Source organism: Gossypium raimondii, chromosome 2, assembly GCF_025698545.1.
Source record: "Gossypium raimondii isolate GPD5lz chromosome 2, ASM2569854v1, whole genome shotgun sequence".
Lineage (NCBI taxonomy): Eukaryota > Viridiplantae > Streptophyta > Magnoliopsida > Malvales > Malvaceae > Gossypium > Gossypium raimondii.
In genome coordinates this window covers 9,249,331-9,266,402 of record NC_068566.1, presented here as the reverse complement: position 1 = coordinate 9,266,402, position 17,072 = coordinate 9,249,331, and the positions used below count along the sequence as shown (strand labels likewise).

The window sequence follows — 17,072 nt, the reverse complement described above, 5'->3', positions numbered from 1 at the left end:
TTGTGCTGTCTTGCAGTGGGCTTCACTACTTTGGACAACACATTTTTCGTTCCATCCTATTGGTAAACTAGTAAGATTATTTCTAGTAATTCATTCCTCAAACTAGGCCTTACTTGGGAACTCTCCTGTCCCATAAGTGAAGATTAGTCTAACTCGCCGAATCAATAGGCTGACATCCATGCAACTATACGAGCTTGCCATTCCACTTGCTTGTTTCCTCCCTACGAGGCTATCATTGCGACGATGTACCTGCATTAGACTCTTGTTAAAGAGGAATAGTCTTGGTAGACATTTTGTCCCCGAACAAAATCCTTATCTTAGGAGTGAAAACTCTCATTCCTCTCACGAGATTCGCTTTTCGTGTACAACTTCATTGAGCTACCAGTAGTGGCTTGTAACATGTAGGTTGCTGCAAGTATACACAGTCGTTATCAAGCAAAAAGTAAGTATAAGAGTTATCGTCTCCACAGGGACTCTATTTAAATCAATACTTGTAAAAATTACTATTCATAAATTAGTTAAGAAAAACACAATAATTTTGATTGATAGGTGTCAAATTAATTTAGTTAAATGCAAGTTAACCTAAATGCAAATGAAATGAAATGCAAGGTGATGGTTTAGCAGCAATTTTCACAGCTTAACAACAATAACATTAATAAGCTAGAATAACTGAAACATTTGATTGAATTCATTTTTCATCATGCTTAACAATGTTCAGCAAATATTCCATGACAACTCGATCTTTCATTTACTGGGAATCTCATATAAGTTCAATCGAATCTTATACTTAGAAAAATATGCATAAACCAACGTCATAATTTAACTAAGGATTCCTTAGAATTTATGTGAAGTAATAGGGATGGATTAGGTTTGAAACAATTTAATCACATAAACCTAAAGTTATGCAAGGTAATAGGTTATCTGAGTTTATTACGAACCCCTAATTTATTCTGATTAGGATATAAATTAAGCATGCATCTTCCAACTATCGTGTCCATTAGTTATCATCTAATTAGAATTGACTAACTAATTCTAATGCATTCAAACATATTTTAATGCATGAAATACATAACGATTTTAATTGGAAACATGAACAACGGAGGAAAAAAACATCATAAGCATTAATCAAATGAATATCAAATTAATGTAATCAATCTAGCTAAAACAAAATTAAACCATCACTGTAAATGAGAAAACATCAAAACAATTTGCAAACGTTTTGAATAAAAATAAGATTAATGAGGCAATTCTCCGAAGACAGATTGTAATGGCTTCCTCTGTTTCTTGTGATCACAAAATGCTTTTCAAGGTGGTCGACCAAGAGTTGTTTTCCTAAAAGGGAAATGCTAGCTAAAGAAGATGGGGAATGAGAAGGCTTATGCGTGGAAGAGAGGCTAGAAAGATGAGAGGAATGTAAATTGAGAGATGAATAAGTGATGAGGGATGATGGAATAAGAAGTGAGGGTCGGTATTTAAGTAGAGGGAAGACATAGGAGTTTGCTAAAAATAGCTTGAAGATCCATTGGTTCTCTTCTTTGCTTGGCTAGCCTTGAAGTGTGGAAAGGGAGGTTGATGGCTACTTGATTTCATGCATGAATCATGCAAGGGGTTGGACGGTTTCTTGGGTATTAGTTAGGAGATAATTTCTTATTCTTTCACAATTTAAATGCCAACTAAAACACAAAATAAATATCCAATTTGCATATATTCAAATAAATATTTTCAATATCTCATGAGAATGCATCATATAGAATAATATTGTAATAAAAATTATAATTAAATAGTGATTTTGAAATTTAATGCATGCAAGTAAAAATTTAAAACAATATATATTATAATTATATTATTTTAATAGATTATCTATTACAACATATAAATATAATTTAAGTTTATTTGTATTTTAGATTATTTAATTTCTCTCTCGCAAAACATGACTTATATATACCAAATATTCCCCTAAAAATATCTATCAAAAGCCTTAAAATATGGCTAAATTAGGCATATATTTTTACTTTAAAACCTATTTGAGGGATTAGTCTGATTTTTACCATATTTACCAAAATAGGTTGATTTCCACCATATTTACTAGTTGGACGTGTGTTATTCTCTCTCTTCAGTAGGGTTTTATTTTTAGGGTTTGTTTGGTTTAGGTTAAGGTTTGGGTTTGGGTTAGGGGCTTTTAGGGTAGTAGTTGGATTTTAGGGTGTTGTTATGGTTTTTTAATGGTTTAGGGATGGACATAATAAAAGGTCAATTTATTTGTGTTTGTGTTTGTGTTTGAGGTAGACATTGTAAAAGCTCAAAGGTATATTTCAATTGACGGTGATGCGATACGTATATGGTCAATTTATTTGTGTTTGTGTTTGTGTTTGTGTTTCAGGCCCTGAGTTCATGGTGCATATACTTCACGAGTTGAAGTATAGGTAGGGCTCCTAGTTGACGAATGTTAATACGGCGTCACGATTTGGAGTATAACTTAGGAGTCCACCTTATAGTGATTATGTGGTCACGAGTTCAAGTTTCGCCTCACCATAAGAGGATGTTTTGTAAAACCGATACTAAAATTTGAGATGATAATCATAGGGAAAAAGTCAGGGGATTTGCAGTATAACCAACTTATTTTTTTCTCCATCTCCACCAAAAGTAGGATTGGTAACCTCCATATTGTCTGAAATGGTGACAGAGTTGGATAGAACAGCACTGTCAGGGGAGGAGCGATGGTGGCTGTAGAGAGAAGCTAGAGGCTGAGTCGGGGTGCAGCGGTAGCTGGAGGTCAAGTCAAGGAGACAGTGGTTGTAATTATTAGTCAGTGATTTAATCGCAACAACCATTGTTGAGCCAAAATGACCTCCAGCTTTTGTCCAATGCGATAGTCGCTCACCCTTGACAATGCAATTGCCCCTAACTTCGTCACCGGTTTCAGACAAGAGGGAGGTTAACGATATTGCCTTTGGTTTTGACGAAGAAAAAAATAAGTGGGTTATATCAAAAAGCCTTTGCATTTTTCCCTACAATTATAATGTCAAACTTGCGTATCGGTTTAACAAAGCATCCTCTTCTTGTGAGTTGGAACTTGAACCTATGATCGTATAACCATTGTCAAGTGGGCCCCCAATTCAAACTCCAAGTCGTGACCGCACATTAACATCCGTCAACTATGAACCGTAGTTAGACTACAACCCGTGACCATACAAGCACTGCGAACTCGAAGCTTGAGTTGCAATGAGATGGGCTTCTAATGCAATAGTTTCGTCCCAACACAACAGATGAAATATGTGGGTTTCAGAATGCCACCGCATCATTATGAACTCAAACACATCTTAAAACTAGCACACAGACTCCCCAAACCAGAAACAAATCTATCAATTGAAAAAGTTAAAAAATTGAAAGAAAAATATAAACAATGGTTTAGAGAAGTTTTTAGGGGTGAGGGGAGGTGACCGAGAGAGTTATGCACTAGGGAGAGAAAAACCCTCCCTTTATATAGGGAAACGGATGGCAACGAGTGAAGTAGGAAAATTTAAAACGTGGTGATGGATATCTGAAAATATCTCAGGATTCCCGAGATATATGAAAAAAGGATCGACATTCCCATGGTTTAATAAAACTTTTCAAGTGAGTTCAAAATGGTAGAGTGAAAATGCTCTGCCTAGGGCACGCTTTCAATGATGTGGTAGAAAGATGCACTGAAAGTGCGCTCAGCTGGACATGTTTTCAGCTGAATTATGAAAATGTGGTTGTTTGACTTTTTTTTATGGTTGTTGGAATTTGACCGTTGGGAGAGGTCATTGTTGGAGAGAGAAGGGAAAACATGTCCAGCAGCCTATTCCGATAAATATAGTGAAATTCTTCCTAATCCCTCAAATAAGTTTTAAAATCGACATATATGTCTAATTTACCCTAAAAATATAGCTTACAAAATGTGTTATTTATTTTATGAATATTTAACCAAAATGGAAATTCACTATTGAAATTTATTCAAATAAATGGAATAACAAATATAGCATATTTTATATAATCAATGCAAATTAATTCTAATATTTGCAATAAATTAAAATATATAATGAAAAATATAATAATTTACTCGTCAATTTCATGAGTTAATCTTTTATTCAAATAAAATATACATGTTGGATCTTTGAATAAGATAAAAGTTCTTGAATATTAATTTTATAACTTAGTAAAATTAATTTTAGATAAGAAACTTAATAGAGAAAAAATTAATTTATTCATTCTTACCTAAAACTTAGAAAATAAATCTCAATATTTGCATAAGTTGAAAATAAAAGCAATAACTTAAGAACTCATTCAAAATAGAGTAGGCGAGAACCATCAAAGACTAAAGAGCAACCATACACCAATACTTGAAACAGCAAAATATATAGAAAGTGAATAATTTTTTCGTATATAAAGCAAACAAAACATGTAAAATTCTATAATTATAACTAGCAAAATTTAAAATATTATTACAAATCTAATATCTTTATAAAAATATTATTTTTATTAAATTAGATTTTGAATTGGACTTTAACTTTTATAAATTGTATTTGGGTACTATATATATATATATTTGGACATGATATTCGGTAGGGGTAAGCGTTCGATCAAATCAAATCGAATAAAAAAATTTCGAATTAATCGAGTTGACGAATCCTATTTTATCATCCTAACTTGATTTAAAACTTTCTCGAATTGAGTCAAGTGAGATGGAATTCGAATCGAATATATTTGTTCGAATTAAATTTTAAAAAATGACTTTGGGTCCTTGTAACCACTGTCACCCACCGTAATCAAATTTGTTATTAACTTTCATCTCCTTATAATTTATTTATTAATCTTTTATATACAAATTAGCTTAGTTTCTTGCTTAGTTGCTTTAATTATCTTCGATTTTTGTCACTATATATTTTGAAATTAAAAATATATTAAATATAAAAATGTGATTTTTAATAAAAGTTATCTTAAAGATAAAATTTGAAATTGATACCAACATAAAATTTTAACACGAATATTTTATAGCATCATCAATAATTCAATTTTAACATAAATTTATAAAGATTTAATATGATTAAAAATTCAGTAATATAAATAGTATAAATTATAAAATTTAATTTAATAATATAAATAATAGATATAAATAAAAATTATTACTATTTAGGGTTAAAGTTTTTTTTGAATGATTTTTTATTTGGGAGTAAAGGGTGAAAAGTAAAAGTTTAGGGGGAAAATAAAAATTTTTAAGGGTTGGGGGAAAGTAAATGGGGGAAAATATTCCAAAAAAAATTGGGGAGAAAATGGGTTTGGGGTAAATCAGGGGTGGGATAGGAAGGGAGTAAAAGTTTTAAGGGGAAAGTGTGAGGAAGTAAAAGTATTGGGGGAAAAGTAAAAAACATTGGGGTAAAAATGTAAAATATTATAGTTTGGTACTCGATTTATTCGAATTATTCAAGTTAGTCGAATTCGAAAATTAAACTCAATTTGAACTCGAAATTCAAAAAAAATAATTTAAATTTACTCGAATAACTCGATTCGTTTAACTCGAAATTTGAATTTTTTTCGATTTTTTCGAGTTGAATAGAGTTTTGCTCAACTCTAAAAAAAACAATCTCAAATAATTAAGTGAATAATTTTTAAAAAACTTATAGGAACCACCCATATTATCTATCTCTTTCTTTAAAATTAATTAATTAATGGGTAAATTACACCAACAGTCACTCAACTTTGGAGTAGCTGACAAAACAGTCACTCAGGTTTCAATTCAGTCACTCAACTTTCGAAAAATAACAAAACAGTTGCCACTAACCATTTTCCATTATAGACGTAACGAAGCTACTATTTTCCGTTACAAACTTAACGGAGCTGCCATTTTCCATCCCCCTATCACTACTCTCCCATCCCTCTCCCTCTTCCCCACCATCTCTCCTCCTATCTAATTCTTTCTCTCTCCCCCACCGTCCCTTTGCTAACCCTCTATTGCCTTTCAAGATTTCGAGGGTTTATAAGTTGCTGTTGAAATAGCCAAGCCGTTAAACCAAAAATGGTGTGTTGAAGTTCCTCTTTGTTTTGTTTTGTTTTGTTCTGTTATTGTTTTCTTTTCATGTTGGTGTTTTTTTTCATTAGTGAACCTGATAGATTTGAGTTTTGTTTATAACTTCGAAATTATTAGGGTCTCCAAAATGACATCGATTTCCTCAATCCTCTAACAGAACTTGAGAAGAAGATGCACAAACTCAAGCTTCTAGTCCTGACTGTCAATTCCTTCTTTATAGTAATTTAAAAAAAACCCATTTCTCAATACATATATAGATATATGTATGTGTTGGGATTAACTTCTTTTCTTTGGGTGTTGGCTTTAGTTTGGTGAAGGATGTGAAATGCCAAGGCTGCTTCAACATGTAAGTTGTCTTTGGGTCTCTAAATTTACGTTTTATCTATTGAGCTATGCGTGGTATCCATTTGATGATTCTGACATGATTGGGTTTGTGGTTTGGGGACAGAACAACTATGTTTAGCCACTCTCAAACTGTGGTGGTGTGTGGCAATTGCCAGACTGTTCTTTGCCAGCCTATAGGAGGTAAAGCTAGACTCACCGAGGGATGCTCTTTTAGGTAAAAGGGTGATTGATATGGTTTTGACAAAGAGAGTTTCACAATGGGTCAATTTGACTCATCCTTTTGTTTTGATCATCATATATAGAGATAGATAGATAGATAAATACAAGTGAGTTTTGTTGGTATGTTTCAAGGATTTGATTATGAGGTTGTTGGTTAATGATTTTAAATCATCAAGTATGGATTTTTATTGCTACAAGTAATGGTTTTGAGTTGCATTTGTTCTTTTTCTATTTTGTGATGCTCTTGATATATCTCTAAATGTTTCTATGCACAACAAGTCCAGTCTGCGATGGTTGGTCTTATCATGCAACATATGAATTGGTTTAGACAACTTAAGCACTGGTTACTGCACAATAGTTAATGTAGGCTCATCTTTTGGTTTATAGACAAACTATACAAGCATAGCTGAAGCTAAGCTCTGTATTACCTTCTTCCTGCTCATATTTGACAGAGCTTTAATTGTTATGAGGTTCAACCAAAAGCAGCAGGGATGTTATATTAATTAACTTTCTTAAAAACCAGCAATTTGAAAAAAAATAGGAGATCACCGAAATTTGTATGATTATTGATCCTTGATGACAATAACAACCAAACAAAAGGGCAAGAAATAAGAAAGGATTATACTAAAAATGTGTGCTCCAAACATATTCACAATGTGGTAAAATGGATAAAAGGGTGTTGAGATTGAAAACTGAAACTGTATTATCGAAAAATGATTGTACTTTACATCACATAAAATCATATTATTTATAATCCATTTGTTAACCAACCATAACTACTAACTGTCAAGACTTCTAACTAGTACCTGCTAACTACCATAACTAATTCCATACTCTAATATGCCACCATTCTTTTCGACTTCTACTAACTACACCTGCCAAACGGAGTCTTTTGGACCTAGCTTAAGACATGATCTGAATTTCGTAAACAAGGATGCTGACAGTGGCATAGTGAACACGTCTGCAATCTGCTCATGCGCTAGAATGTGACCCACAACAAGTTTTCTAGCTGCAATTTTCTCACGGACAAAGAAAAGATCCAACTCTACGTGTTTAAATTTGGAGTGCAAAACTGGGTTTGCAGATACAGCAACAGCTCCTGAGCTATCACACCACACTGTAGGTTTTCGCAAAGATGAAACATGCAGTTCTGACAAAAGTGACTCAAGCCAAACAACTTCAGCAACTGTTTGAGCTAGCCCCCTATACTCCGCCTCCGCTGTGGACCAGGAGACCACTGGCTGCTTCTTTGACCCCTATGTAACAGGGTTACCTCCAAGAAATACACAAAAACCCGTAGTAGACCTTCAATCATCTACATCCGTACCCCAATTCGCATCAGAATATCCAGCCACATCCAACGTAGCAGTCTTTGTGAATTGAATACCATAATCAACAGTGCCTTGAAGATATTTGAGAATGCATTTGACTGCTCTAAAATGCTGATCAAGGGGGCGATGCATAAATTGGCATACCTTGTTCACAGCAAATGTAATATCCGGCCTGATGATGACCACATATTGAAGAGCACCAACAATGCTACGATATTCAGCCTCATTGTCAATCGCACACCCATCATGCTGAGATAGTTTGAAAGTGGCAACCATAGGAGTAGGAGAGCTATTTGCTTGATCTATATTTCTTTCTTCAGCAGATCCAAGATATACTTTGACTGATTTAAAAATAAACCAGCAGCAGTGGGGGTTACCTCAATACCAAGAAAATAACTAAGAGGCCCCAAATCCTTTAAAGCAAACTGAGTGTCCAGGGACGAAACAAAATTGTCAATGCTTTGTTGATGATTTCCAGTGACTATTATATCATCAACGTAGAGTAGGACATACAAGATCACCACTTCAGCCTTCTTAACAAAAAGAGAAGCATCAGACTTAGCAGAAACAAATTGCGAACCAATCAAGAACTCATGTAGCTTAGAAAACCATGCCCGAGGAGCCTATTTGAGACCGTACAATGCTTTCTTCAGCCTGCACACTAGCAATCCTTCATCACTGTGTTGCTCAAAGCCAGGTGGTTGTGTCAGATAGATCTCTTCAGACAACTCTCCATTGAGGAAAGCGTTGTTAATATCCACCTGTCGAAGCTGCCATCCAAATTTACCAGCTAAGGACAAGACGACCCGAATAGTTGTTGGCTTGACAACCGGGCTGAAGGTGTCTTGAAAATCAATGCCTTCCTCTTGAAGATAGCCCTTGAAAACTAAACGACCTTTGTAACGAGCGATAGTACCGTCTGATTTTCTTTTAAGTTTGAAAAGCCACTTGCAACCTACAGCTTTCCTATCGGCAGGTAAAGGAACCAAGTCCCACGTGTGATTCTTCATCAAAGCTTCATACTCCTATTGTGCTGCAAGAGTCCATTCTTTGCTGGTGAACGCCTGTTCAATTGTAACAGGTTCAGCTGCTGTTAGCTCTGCAGAAAAAATTCTGGGCTTGAAAATCCCACTCTTGGACCTCGTTTGCATGGGCTGTAAATTAACTGGAGAAGCGTGAGCAGGTTGACTAGGCAGACAATCATTCGGACCAGACGAGGAACTAGAGGATGCTGTATTCTGACATGGAGAATTGGAAGAAGGATTGTTAGGGACCATATTCATAGGAGAGCAATATACTTGTGGGCGACCTTGTGGAGTATCAGATATTGGCATACTGACAGAAGCGTCCTGAGGTGGTAAAGAAATGGCTAAATTTGAAGAACTGACCAGCCCTGAGATAGGCACCACAATAGGAACAACAGACTGTTGATGTTGAAATTTAGTGAAGTCACGAGCAGACTGTGAATCACCTGTATAATTAGAATCACTCGCAAAAGGGAAACAACCCTCATAACAAATGACATCTGGAAACAAACACTTTATGATTCCCAGCAAGACACTTGTACCCTTTATGTACCACACTGTAGCCAAAAAATACACAAGGCTGAGACCTAAACTGTAACTTGTGAGCATGGAATGGTCTAAGATACAATAGCATCGACAACCAAAGACTTTCAACTGCTCGTAATTAGGAATAGTCTTATGGAGAACCTTATGAAGTGATATGCCCTTGAGAACTGGTGTTGGAAGTCGATTAATGAGATACACTGCACTAGTAAACGCATGAGTCCAAAAGCATAAAGGCATACTAGCCTGAGCCAGTAAAGTCAAACCAGTATCGATAATATGGCGATGCTTTCTTTCTACTAACCCATTCTGTTCTGAAGTGTGAGGACATGAAAGCCAATGCTGAATCCCAAGCTGAGCCAATATCTTTTGAAATGGACGATATTCTCCTCCCCAGTCTGTTTGAAGAGTCCGTATCTTACAACCAAACTGTACTTCAACAAGTTTCTGAAACTGAAGAAACTTAGTTACAGCCTCAGATTTGCTTTTAATCAAATACAACCAAGTGTAGCGAGAGTACGCATCCACAAAAGAAATGTAATACAAATAGCCATCAGAAATCACAAGAGCAGGTCCCCAAAGGTCCGAAACAATTAGCTCAAAAGGAGCTAAATAAACATTATTTGAAGGTAAAAAAGGAAGTTTATGTAATTTTCCAAGTTGACAAGCAGAGCAAATTGAGCTCAATTTACAATTCTTTGATACAACATTACAATTCTGAAGGATTGTAGCAACAGTCCTATGACAAGGATGTCCAAGACGCCTATGCCACAACTCAAAAATTGAATCACCAGAAGAAGACACCCCTGACTGTGCTGTATGAACTGCAACTGGAACACCAGAAGTGCTGAGATTTTCAGAAGTATTAAGATGCTGAAAAAGATCAAACTAATACATTCCATTATGCATGCGTCCCACCAGTAATAGGGTCCCTGTCTTGATGTCCTTCACAAAACAATAAAGTGGATGAAATTCAAAATAAATACAGTTGTCACTAGCAAACTGCGTAACAAACATTAGGTTCTTGCATATTCGAGGAATATGAAGCACATTCTTCAGATAGAAAATCCTGTTGGAATGAACAAATGACGAGGAACAAATATTGTCTACTGGTACAGACATACCATTCCCCATAAAAAGTTTATTTTTACCTGTATACTGAGTCACCTCTCGCAGACCCTTCAAGTCATTTGTTACATGGTTGGCGGCACTTGAATCGGGAAACCAAACATTGGAGGTCATATTATTCGAAGACAATTGACCAGAGGTAGAGGCCATATTAGCCTACAAATCAGAGGTTTCCAAAGACCCCTTATGAGTGCAACAAGGAGAAGAAGCAAAAGGTAGATTAGGAGACTTCTGAAACTGACGACACTGGACTTGCATGAATTGAAGAGACACACCCTCAAAAGATTCATCAAATCTGTAATAGCATTTATGCACAGTGTGTCCAACCTGACCACAAAGTTGGCATTGAGGTTTGGCATGCGTGAACTTCCTTCCAGGACCTCTGCCTCTGAAGCCACCACCTCTATAAGATGATCGAGAACCATGATCAAATTGATTAACCTGCCTAGCATCGGGCTCAGTGTGCTGAACAACATTAGCCTGCAAAGATATACTTGAAACAAGATCTTGCTCTTGAGACTCACAATCAGTCAGCATTTCCGTAAGATAATCAAGAGAAACGTTCATTACTGATGCTACAATGCGTATTGATTCATATTCCACTGGTAAACCAGCAAGAATGATACTGATCTGTTCTTGCTCAGAAATACTAGTGCCAGCAGCAAGTAAAGTATCACATTGACCTTGAATCTTGGCTAGACATTCTTGAATAGACAACTGACCTTTCTTCTGTGAATACAACGGATGTTAGAGAGTCGACACTGTTAAAGAGGATTTAGCAGCAAATCTTCTAAGAACAGTACTCCACACATCAAAACTCGAACAAGCCCCAGTAAGATGAACCAGAATAGTATCAGAAATGGTGGACAATAGCCAAGAAGCCAATAGCTTGTCTTGTTGCTTATGAACGACAAAATCAGGATTAGAAACAAGAGAACCATTACTATCAAGAACAGACTGTGGAAGAACCTGAACCGTTCCAAGAACAAACTCATGCAAACCATATCCTTCAAGAATTAGCAAGATTTGTTGTTTCCATAAAAGAAAATTATTAACAGTAAGTTTCACCGTGTCATGTTTAGGAAATTGATGAAGTTTGCGCGAGGAAGCGTATCCAAGGTCAAGAGAAGAAGCAGCTACAGGTGTGGCCGTGTGAGCGGGCTGATGATCACCATCATTACCAGATACTGCATCTGTTGCCATAATCGAAAAAAAATTATGGCTGTGATACCATGTTGAGATTGAAAACTGAAACTGTATTATCGAAAAATGATTGTACTTTACATCACATAAAATCATACTATTTATAATACATTTGATAACCAACCATAACTACTAACTGTCAAGACTTCTAACTACTACCTGCTAACTACCAAAACTAATTCCATACTCTAATAAAGGGAAAGAATCGAAGTAAGGAAGAGAGTTAGCAAAGGGACAGTGGAGGAGAGGGAAAGAATCAAAGTAGGGGGAGGGATGGTGGGGAAGAGGGAGAAGGATGGGAGAGCAGTGATAAAGGGATGGAAAATGACAATTCCGTTAAATCTGTAACGGAAAATGGTAGCTCTGCTACGCCTGTAATGGAAAATGATTAGTGATGATTGTTTTGTTATTTTTCAAAAATTGAGTGACTATTTTGTCCGCTACACCAAAATTGAGTCACTATTGGTGTAATTTACCCTTAATTAATAAAAAGTTGAAACCCCGGCGAAACTATCCAATGGGGACTGAAGTTCTCATTAAGGTTTGATTTGGATTCATAATTTAGCTTATATGATTCATGTAATTAATTATCTTTTAGAAAAATGGCCAATAAATATGGGTGATTTTAACATTTCCATTTTTTAAATTTTGAAATTAAGGTTTCCTTTATTAAGAAAAATTACGTGTAGAAATACTATTTTTGTAAAGGAATTTAAGCTTCTGAAACAAAAAATAAAGATTTTTAAGCTAATACAAACAAGTGTAAGTTTAAGTTTACTAAAAAACAGGAATAGAAAACAGCAATTTAAACATGGCATTGCTTTATTTGTGGCAAACATGAGTAATAGGGATCAAATTTTGATCAAAATCTTGACACAATCTGGTTGCTTCAACAACTCAAAAACTTTGTTTACTTCTTCCAGCTTAATCTCATGACTCAAAAGTTCATCAAGCTGGATTTCCTGTTCAGAAACAACAACAAATTAAAACATTTATGGAATCGATTCTTCAGCTGTTAGTCAATTAAGTGATATGATACACAACTCACCCTGTTTTTACATTTTGAATATATAATTGGAAGGTCGGTTTTGGCTTTCAGCCCTCCAAAAATTGACCCCTTCAATGTTCTTCCAATGAGAAGCTCTATGATGTTTATATTCACATTTGGCTCTTCTACTCCCATCTGTATGATTTTCCCTGTTCCCTAACCATCATAATCCCGGATAGGAACAGAATAAATTCCTTTAATCTATAATAAATAAAATCATATTTGAGGAATTTGTTAAAAAAAAGGTTTCCTTTTTCATACATAACATAGTGTATGATATTGATTTGTCAGTACCAATTTTGTGGACTGAATGGCTTCATTGATGAGGGGTGGAACCCCAGTACATTCAAAGCTATAGTCAACGCCCATTCCAGCAGTTAAATCCTTCACCAATTCGGCAATAGATTTATCAGATTCCCCGGGATTTATAAAATCCGTCATTCCAAATGCTCGTCCCTTTGCTGCTTTCATTGGGTTATTATCTATACCAATTACTTTAATAGCACCATGACTTTTGGCTCCCTTGATTGCCTGCATTCAATGCATCCTGATTTAATTCATCAAATATTAACCTGAGATGACTAAAATGAAAAAAAAAAAAAATAGGTACCCCCAAGCCAACAGCTCCAAGGCCAAAAACAGCAACAGATGAGCCATTTTGAACCATTGCTTCCTTCCATGTAGCCCCATATCCGGTTGAAAATCCACATGAAAGGAAGCTAGCATCCGGAAGTGGAGTTTTCGGGTCAATCTTGAGAAGGAAGTTGACGTTAATAACCAGGTATTGGCACCATGTTGAGCATGAAAATGCATGGGAGGCAGTTTGACCTCTGATGGACATCCTTGAACTGCCATCCTGCATTAACTCCTTGTAGCTTAATGGGTATTTTAAGCATAAATTGGTCTTTTCAGACATACAAGTCTCACATGTTTTACAGTCCGCTATATAGGTCGGAATCACAAGGTCCCCTTCTCTTAGTCCTGTCACTCCCTCTCCAATGCTCTCCACCACCCTGCAACAATTGTTAATATAATATAATATACATTTATATATATATAACATGTAAGTAGAAAAACTTACCCCACACCTTCATGACCCATCACTCGAGGAAAAGCAGGCTGAAAGGATTGAAAATTATATATTAATTAATAACAATGGCATATCTACCAAGTTAAACAATAATATTAAAAAAATTATGAATGATTGTGCATTTTACTCCAACAAAAGCAAAAACAAAGTGAATAAAGAAGAAGAGTACTAACGATTGGGAATCCATTGGCAAACAATAAATCAGTACGACAAACACTGGCATATAGCATTTTAACTCGAACTTCATTTGATTTTGGTGGTTCTACTAGTATCTCTTCCACCTTCAATGGCTCCCCTTTTCCCCAACTTACAATGCCTGCCACATTAAAATTTCAAAGATCCAAACTAATCAATCAAAATTCCGACCAATTTCTGGGTGCTTTTGAAAATCCAATGGCCATAAACACGCAACACAAAACAAGTAAGACAGAGTTACCTTTGCATGTTATAACATGAGAGTTTGTTGTAGTCATGGTTGGAAGCAGCTTAACAAAGGAGATTAAGAGAGAGAGATAGAGAGATAGAGAGATTGGTAAAAATATGGTTGTCGGTATATAGCATAATAATGCTATTGCTTCAAAGTCAATGCATTAGCAGGATTCAAGCAGATCGGTTGATTTTGAAGCAACCATATCCGTCTTATGAAAACACAAAATAGATAGATTGTTAAATTAATAAAACCAATAATACCTCCTCAATTATTACATCTACAATGCCATGGTCAATGAGAATTCATTGGGAATCTATTCGAACCCTCTGCAAAATCACAGATTGCACACCCTTGCTAGGGTCGGCAAATTTATAGCAGACTTAATTTAATAATCCTTACATCCACAAATTTTCTACTTCAAACAATCATAATTTCATTAAGAAGAATTTGATATCTCTTACCAGACTTAATATACCATTCTTTACATCAACAATAACATGGTCAAATCAAATTAGAAAACATGTAATTTTGTGAATAACCGGCAAACTGAAAACTGAAACGACAAGCCTATCGATATAGACCACACAATAAAAGAAGAAAGAAAGAAAACCAATCTACCCTTCATTTATCAAAAGAACACGACAATTTTTGCTTCCATCTCGATGTTTCATCATAAATGAAAGTCATAAAAAAACAAAAGCACAAAAATCAAAGCTAGATCTAAGGCCCAAAATTTTAACAATTTAATTGTGGGAATTTGCCGTTATTAGATTTTGATATCTCTAGTTTTGTGCTCTGCTTTTGAGTTTAAGGTTTGGAGTTTAAGTTGCTTCATTAAAAGTTTTGTTATTTTAAAAGCAATACTTAATCATGCATTACATGCTTAAGTTCAATTCAATGTGAATTTATGTCAAGAATGAGCTTGCTGGTTTACTGTTTTGGTGTCTGTATTCTATAAGGTCTTATGCTCGAGTTTCGAAGAGGACGAGAAGGAATTTTTTTTTGTCAAATGCTAGAAATCTGCTTGGAAGTTAGAAATTTAATTAACGTTAGTTCTTTTCTTCTTTAGTTTTCATTCCCTTTTCTTCTTCGTCACTTTTGTTCTTCTTCTTCGTTCTTTTTTGTTTCTTTAATTTTTGCTAATCATAGTCGTGAGGGATATGGGATTAACTGAAATTTTGTTGTTAGTCGTTGGTTAGAAGGCTATCGAGTAAGTAACTGTCAATGTGAGCATTTCCGCGATTTTCTTTCGTTTCCTTAACTTGCTTTGAATTGGGTATTTTGTGAGTTGCGAGAATCTCTAATAAACGATCATTTGTTTCCTTAATAAGCGGGAATATTGGCAATAAGGAATAGCAACACGACAGTTTCCGTGATTTTCACTGAAGTTTCAGTAAGTTTGGGTCCTTTGAAGGATGCGTGTCGAAACTTTCGACATAGACATTATGTGCGTAATCGGGAAATTCTATTAATTAAATGGGTGAATTGTGTAACTAAATGATTTTTTTAGGCTTCGAGGATCTTTTGCGTTGTTGTTACTTCGAAATCTCTTCAGGTACGTACCGAAAACCTTAATTTTTGCAAGTTTCAGTCGCCGAAAATGGTGGCTATCAATGTCACACGGCCGTGTGGCAGGCCATGTGGGTGGTTGTGTAATTCACTATTCATCAATTTGGAGCCACACGGGCAAGGCACACAAGCGTGTGTTCAAGCCGTGTGTGACAATATCGTGCAGGGTTCACACGGGCAAGGGACACGGGCGTGTGTCTAGGTCGTGTAACTCACTGTTTGTGACTGAGAACAATACGAGCGAACACATAGGCGTGTGCCCAGGCCGTGTGTCCAGGTCATGTAACTCTCTGATTTATGCTTTAAAACCACACGGGCAAGGATATGGGCGTGTGCCCAAGCCGTGTAAACCATACAGGCAAGGACACGGGCGTGTGTTCAGGCCGTATGGCCTATATAAAAGGGCCCGAAAACCATTTTTTAGGCCGTAAATGTTACTTAAGACTAATTTTGACGTCCCCATGGCATGAATGGTCTGAATTTGACTAAATGAGAATTCTCTGATACCCTGTGACATATGCATGAATTCTATACCTGTATGTGCACTGTGGTACTTAGTCTAATATTGAAATGAGCTATCTACTTGTGGAGCAAGTTAGAATAACTGAATACATATTGTGGATATTGGTTCTCTGCACATGCATGGGTTGGGATATTGTGAAGAAGGAAGTGATCTGTTCTAAATTAGTGGCTAAGCCAGCATATGTATAATTTTGATCCCGGTGCTTCGTCACATTACGATTTAGCAACTAAGCTACATTCCTATAAACGTGTCAGATAGACACTCTATGGTGTATAGGGTTGGTTGGGCATTGAATGCCCTTAACAATGTGTTGAGATGGCCGAAGATAGTGTGTAGCGGATGAGGGTTAGGAATATCTGCATCTGACTCTGATTTGTTCTGTATATGAAACTAAAATTGTTTATGCATCTGAAATTAATCTGTCTTGGATCTGAACTAGAAATGTTTCTGTTATCAGATCGAATCTTTGAATACGGACACTGTTTAGTAAATGTGTTTATGTGAACAAACTTCTTTATGCCCTAAGTTCACAACTCACTTTATTGTTGGTTGGATTTCAATTGGTTCTC

At 35.7% G+C, this 17,072-nt stretch overlaps 2 protein-coding genes across 3 annotated transcripts; one reads left to right on the top strand and one right to left on the bottom strand.

Annotated features, from left to right (window-relative positions):
* Positions 1 to 3,019: 3,019 nt before the first annotated feature.
* LOC105789514 (40S ribosomal protein S27-2) lies at positions 3,020 to 6,612 on the top strand. Its single transcript, XM_052621926.1, has 4 exons — positions 3,020 to 3,061; positions 6,167 to 6,268; positions 6,367 to 6,395; positions 6,498 to 6,612. The coding sequence occupies exons 1-4, from the start codon at positions 3,020 to 3,022 to the stop codon at positions 6,610 to 6,612; spliced, it is 288 nt and encodes a 95-aa protein (XP_052477886.1).
* A 5,979-nt stretch (positions 6,613 to 12,591) lies between these two features.
* On the bottom strand, positions 12,592 to 14,958 carry LOC105787974 (8-hydroxygeraniol oxidoreductase). Of its 2 annotated transcripts, XM_052625695.1 has the most exons (8): positions 14,672 to 14,958; positions 14,418 to 14,466; positions 14,155 to 14,297; positions 13,973 to 14,010; positions 13,502 to 13,904; positions 13,153 to 13,422; positions 12,892 to 13,047; positions 12,592 to 12,805 (listed from the first exon to the last, which is right to left on the bottom strand). In XM_052625695.1, exons 2-8 carry the CDS (start codon positions 14,452 to 14,454, stop codon positions 12,695 to 12,697), a joined length of 1,158 nt encoding a protein of 385 aa, XP_052481655.1. In that variant the 5' UTR covers positions 14,455 to 14,466; positions 14,672 to 14,958; the 3' UTR covers positions 12,592 to 12,694. The 2 variants fall into 2 exon arrangements, with proteins under 2 accessions (XP_052481655.1, XP_052481656.1); XM_052625696.1 differs by having other exon boundaries at positions 13,186 to 13,422; positions 14,418 to 14,947.
* Between the last annotated feature and the right edge of the window lie 2,114 nt (positions 14,959 to 17,072).

Excerpts from the sequence above, each read along its gene's own strand:
- LOC105789514 (XM_052621926.1), top strand. The coding sequence starts at position 3,020 with ATGTCAAACTTGCGTATCGGTTTAACAAAGCATCCTCTTCTT. Across the intron at positions 6,269-6,366 it reads CTGTCAATTCCTTCTTTATA|GATGTGAAATGCCAAGGCTG; the intron begins GTAATTTAAAAA and ends AGTTTGGTGAAG. Across the intron at positions 6,396-6,497 it reads TGCCAAGGCTGCTTCAACAT|AACAACTATGTTTAGCCACT; the intron begins GTAAGTTGTCTT and ends GTTTGGGGACAG.
- LOC105787974 (XM_052625695.1), bottom strand. The coding sequence starts at position 14,454 with ATGACTACAACAAACTCTCATGTTATAACATGCAAAG. Across the intron at positions 13,423-13,501 it reads TTGGAGCTGTTGGCTTGGGG|GCAATCAAGGGAGCCAAAAG; the intron begins GTACCTATTTTT and ends CATTGAATGCAG. Across the intron at positions 13,048-13,152 it reads AATATCATACACTATGTTAT|GGAACAGGGAAAATCATACA; the intron begins GTATGAAAAAGG and ends TATGATGGTTAG.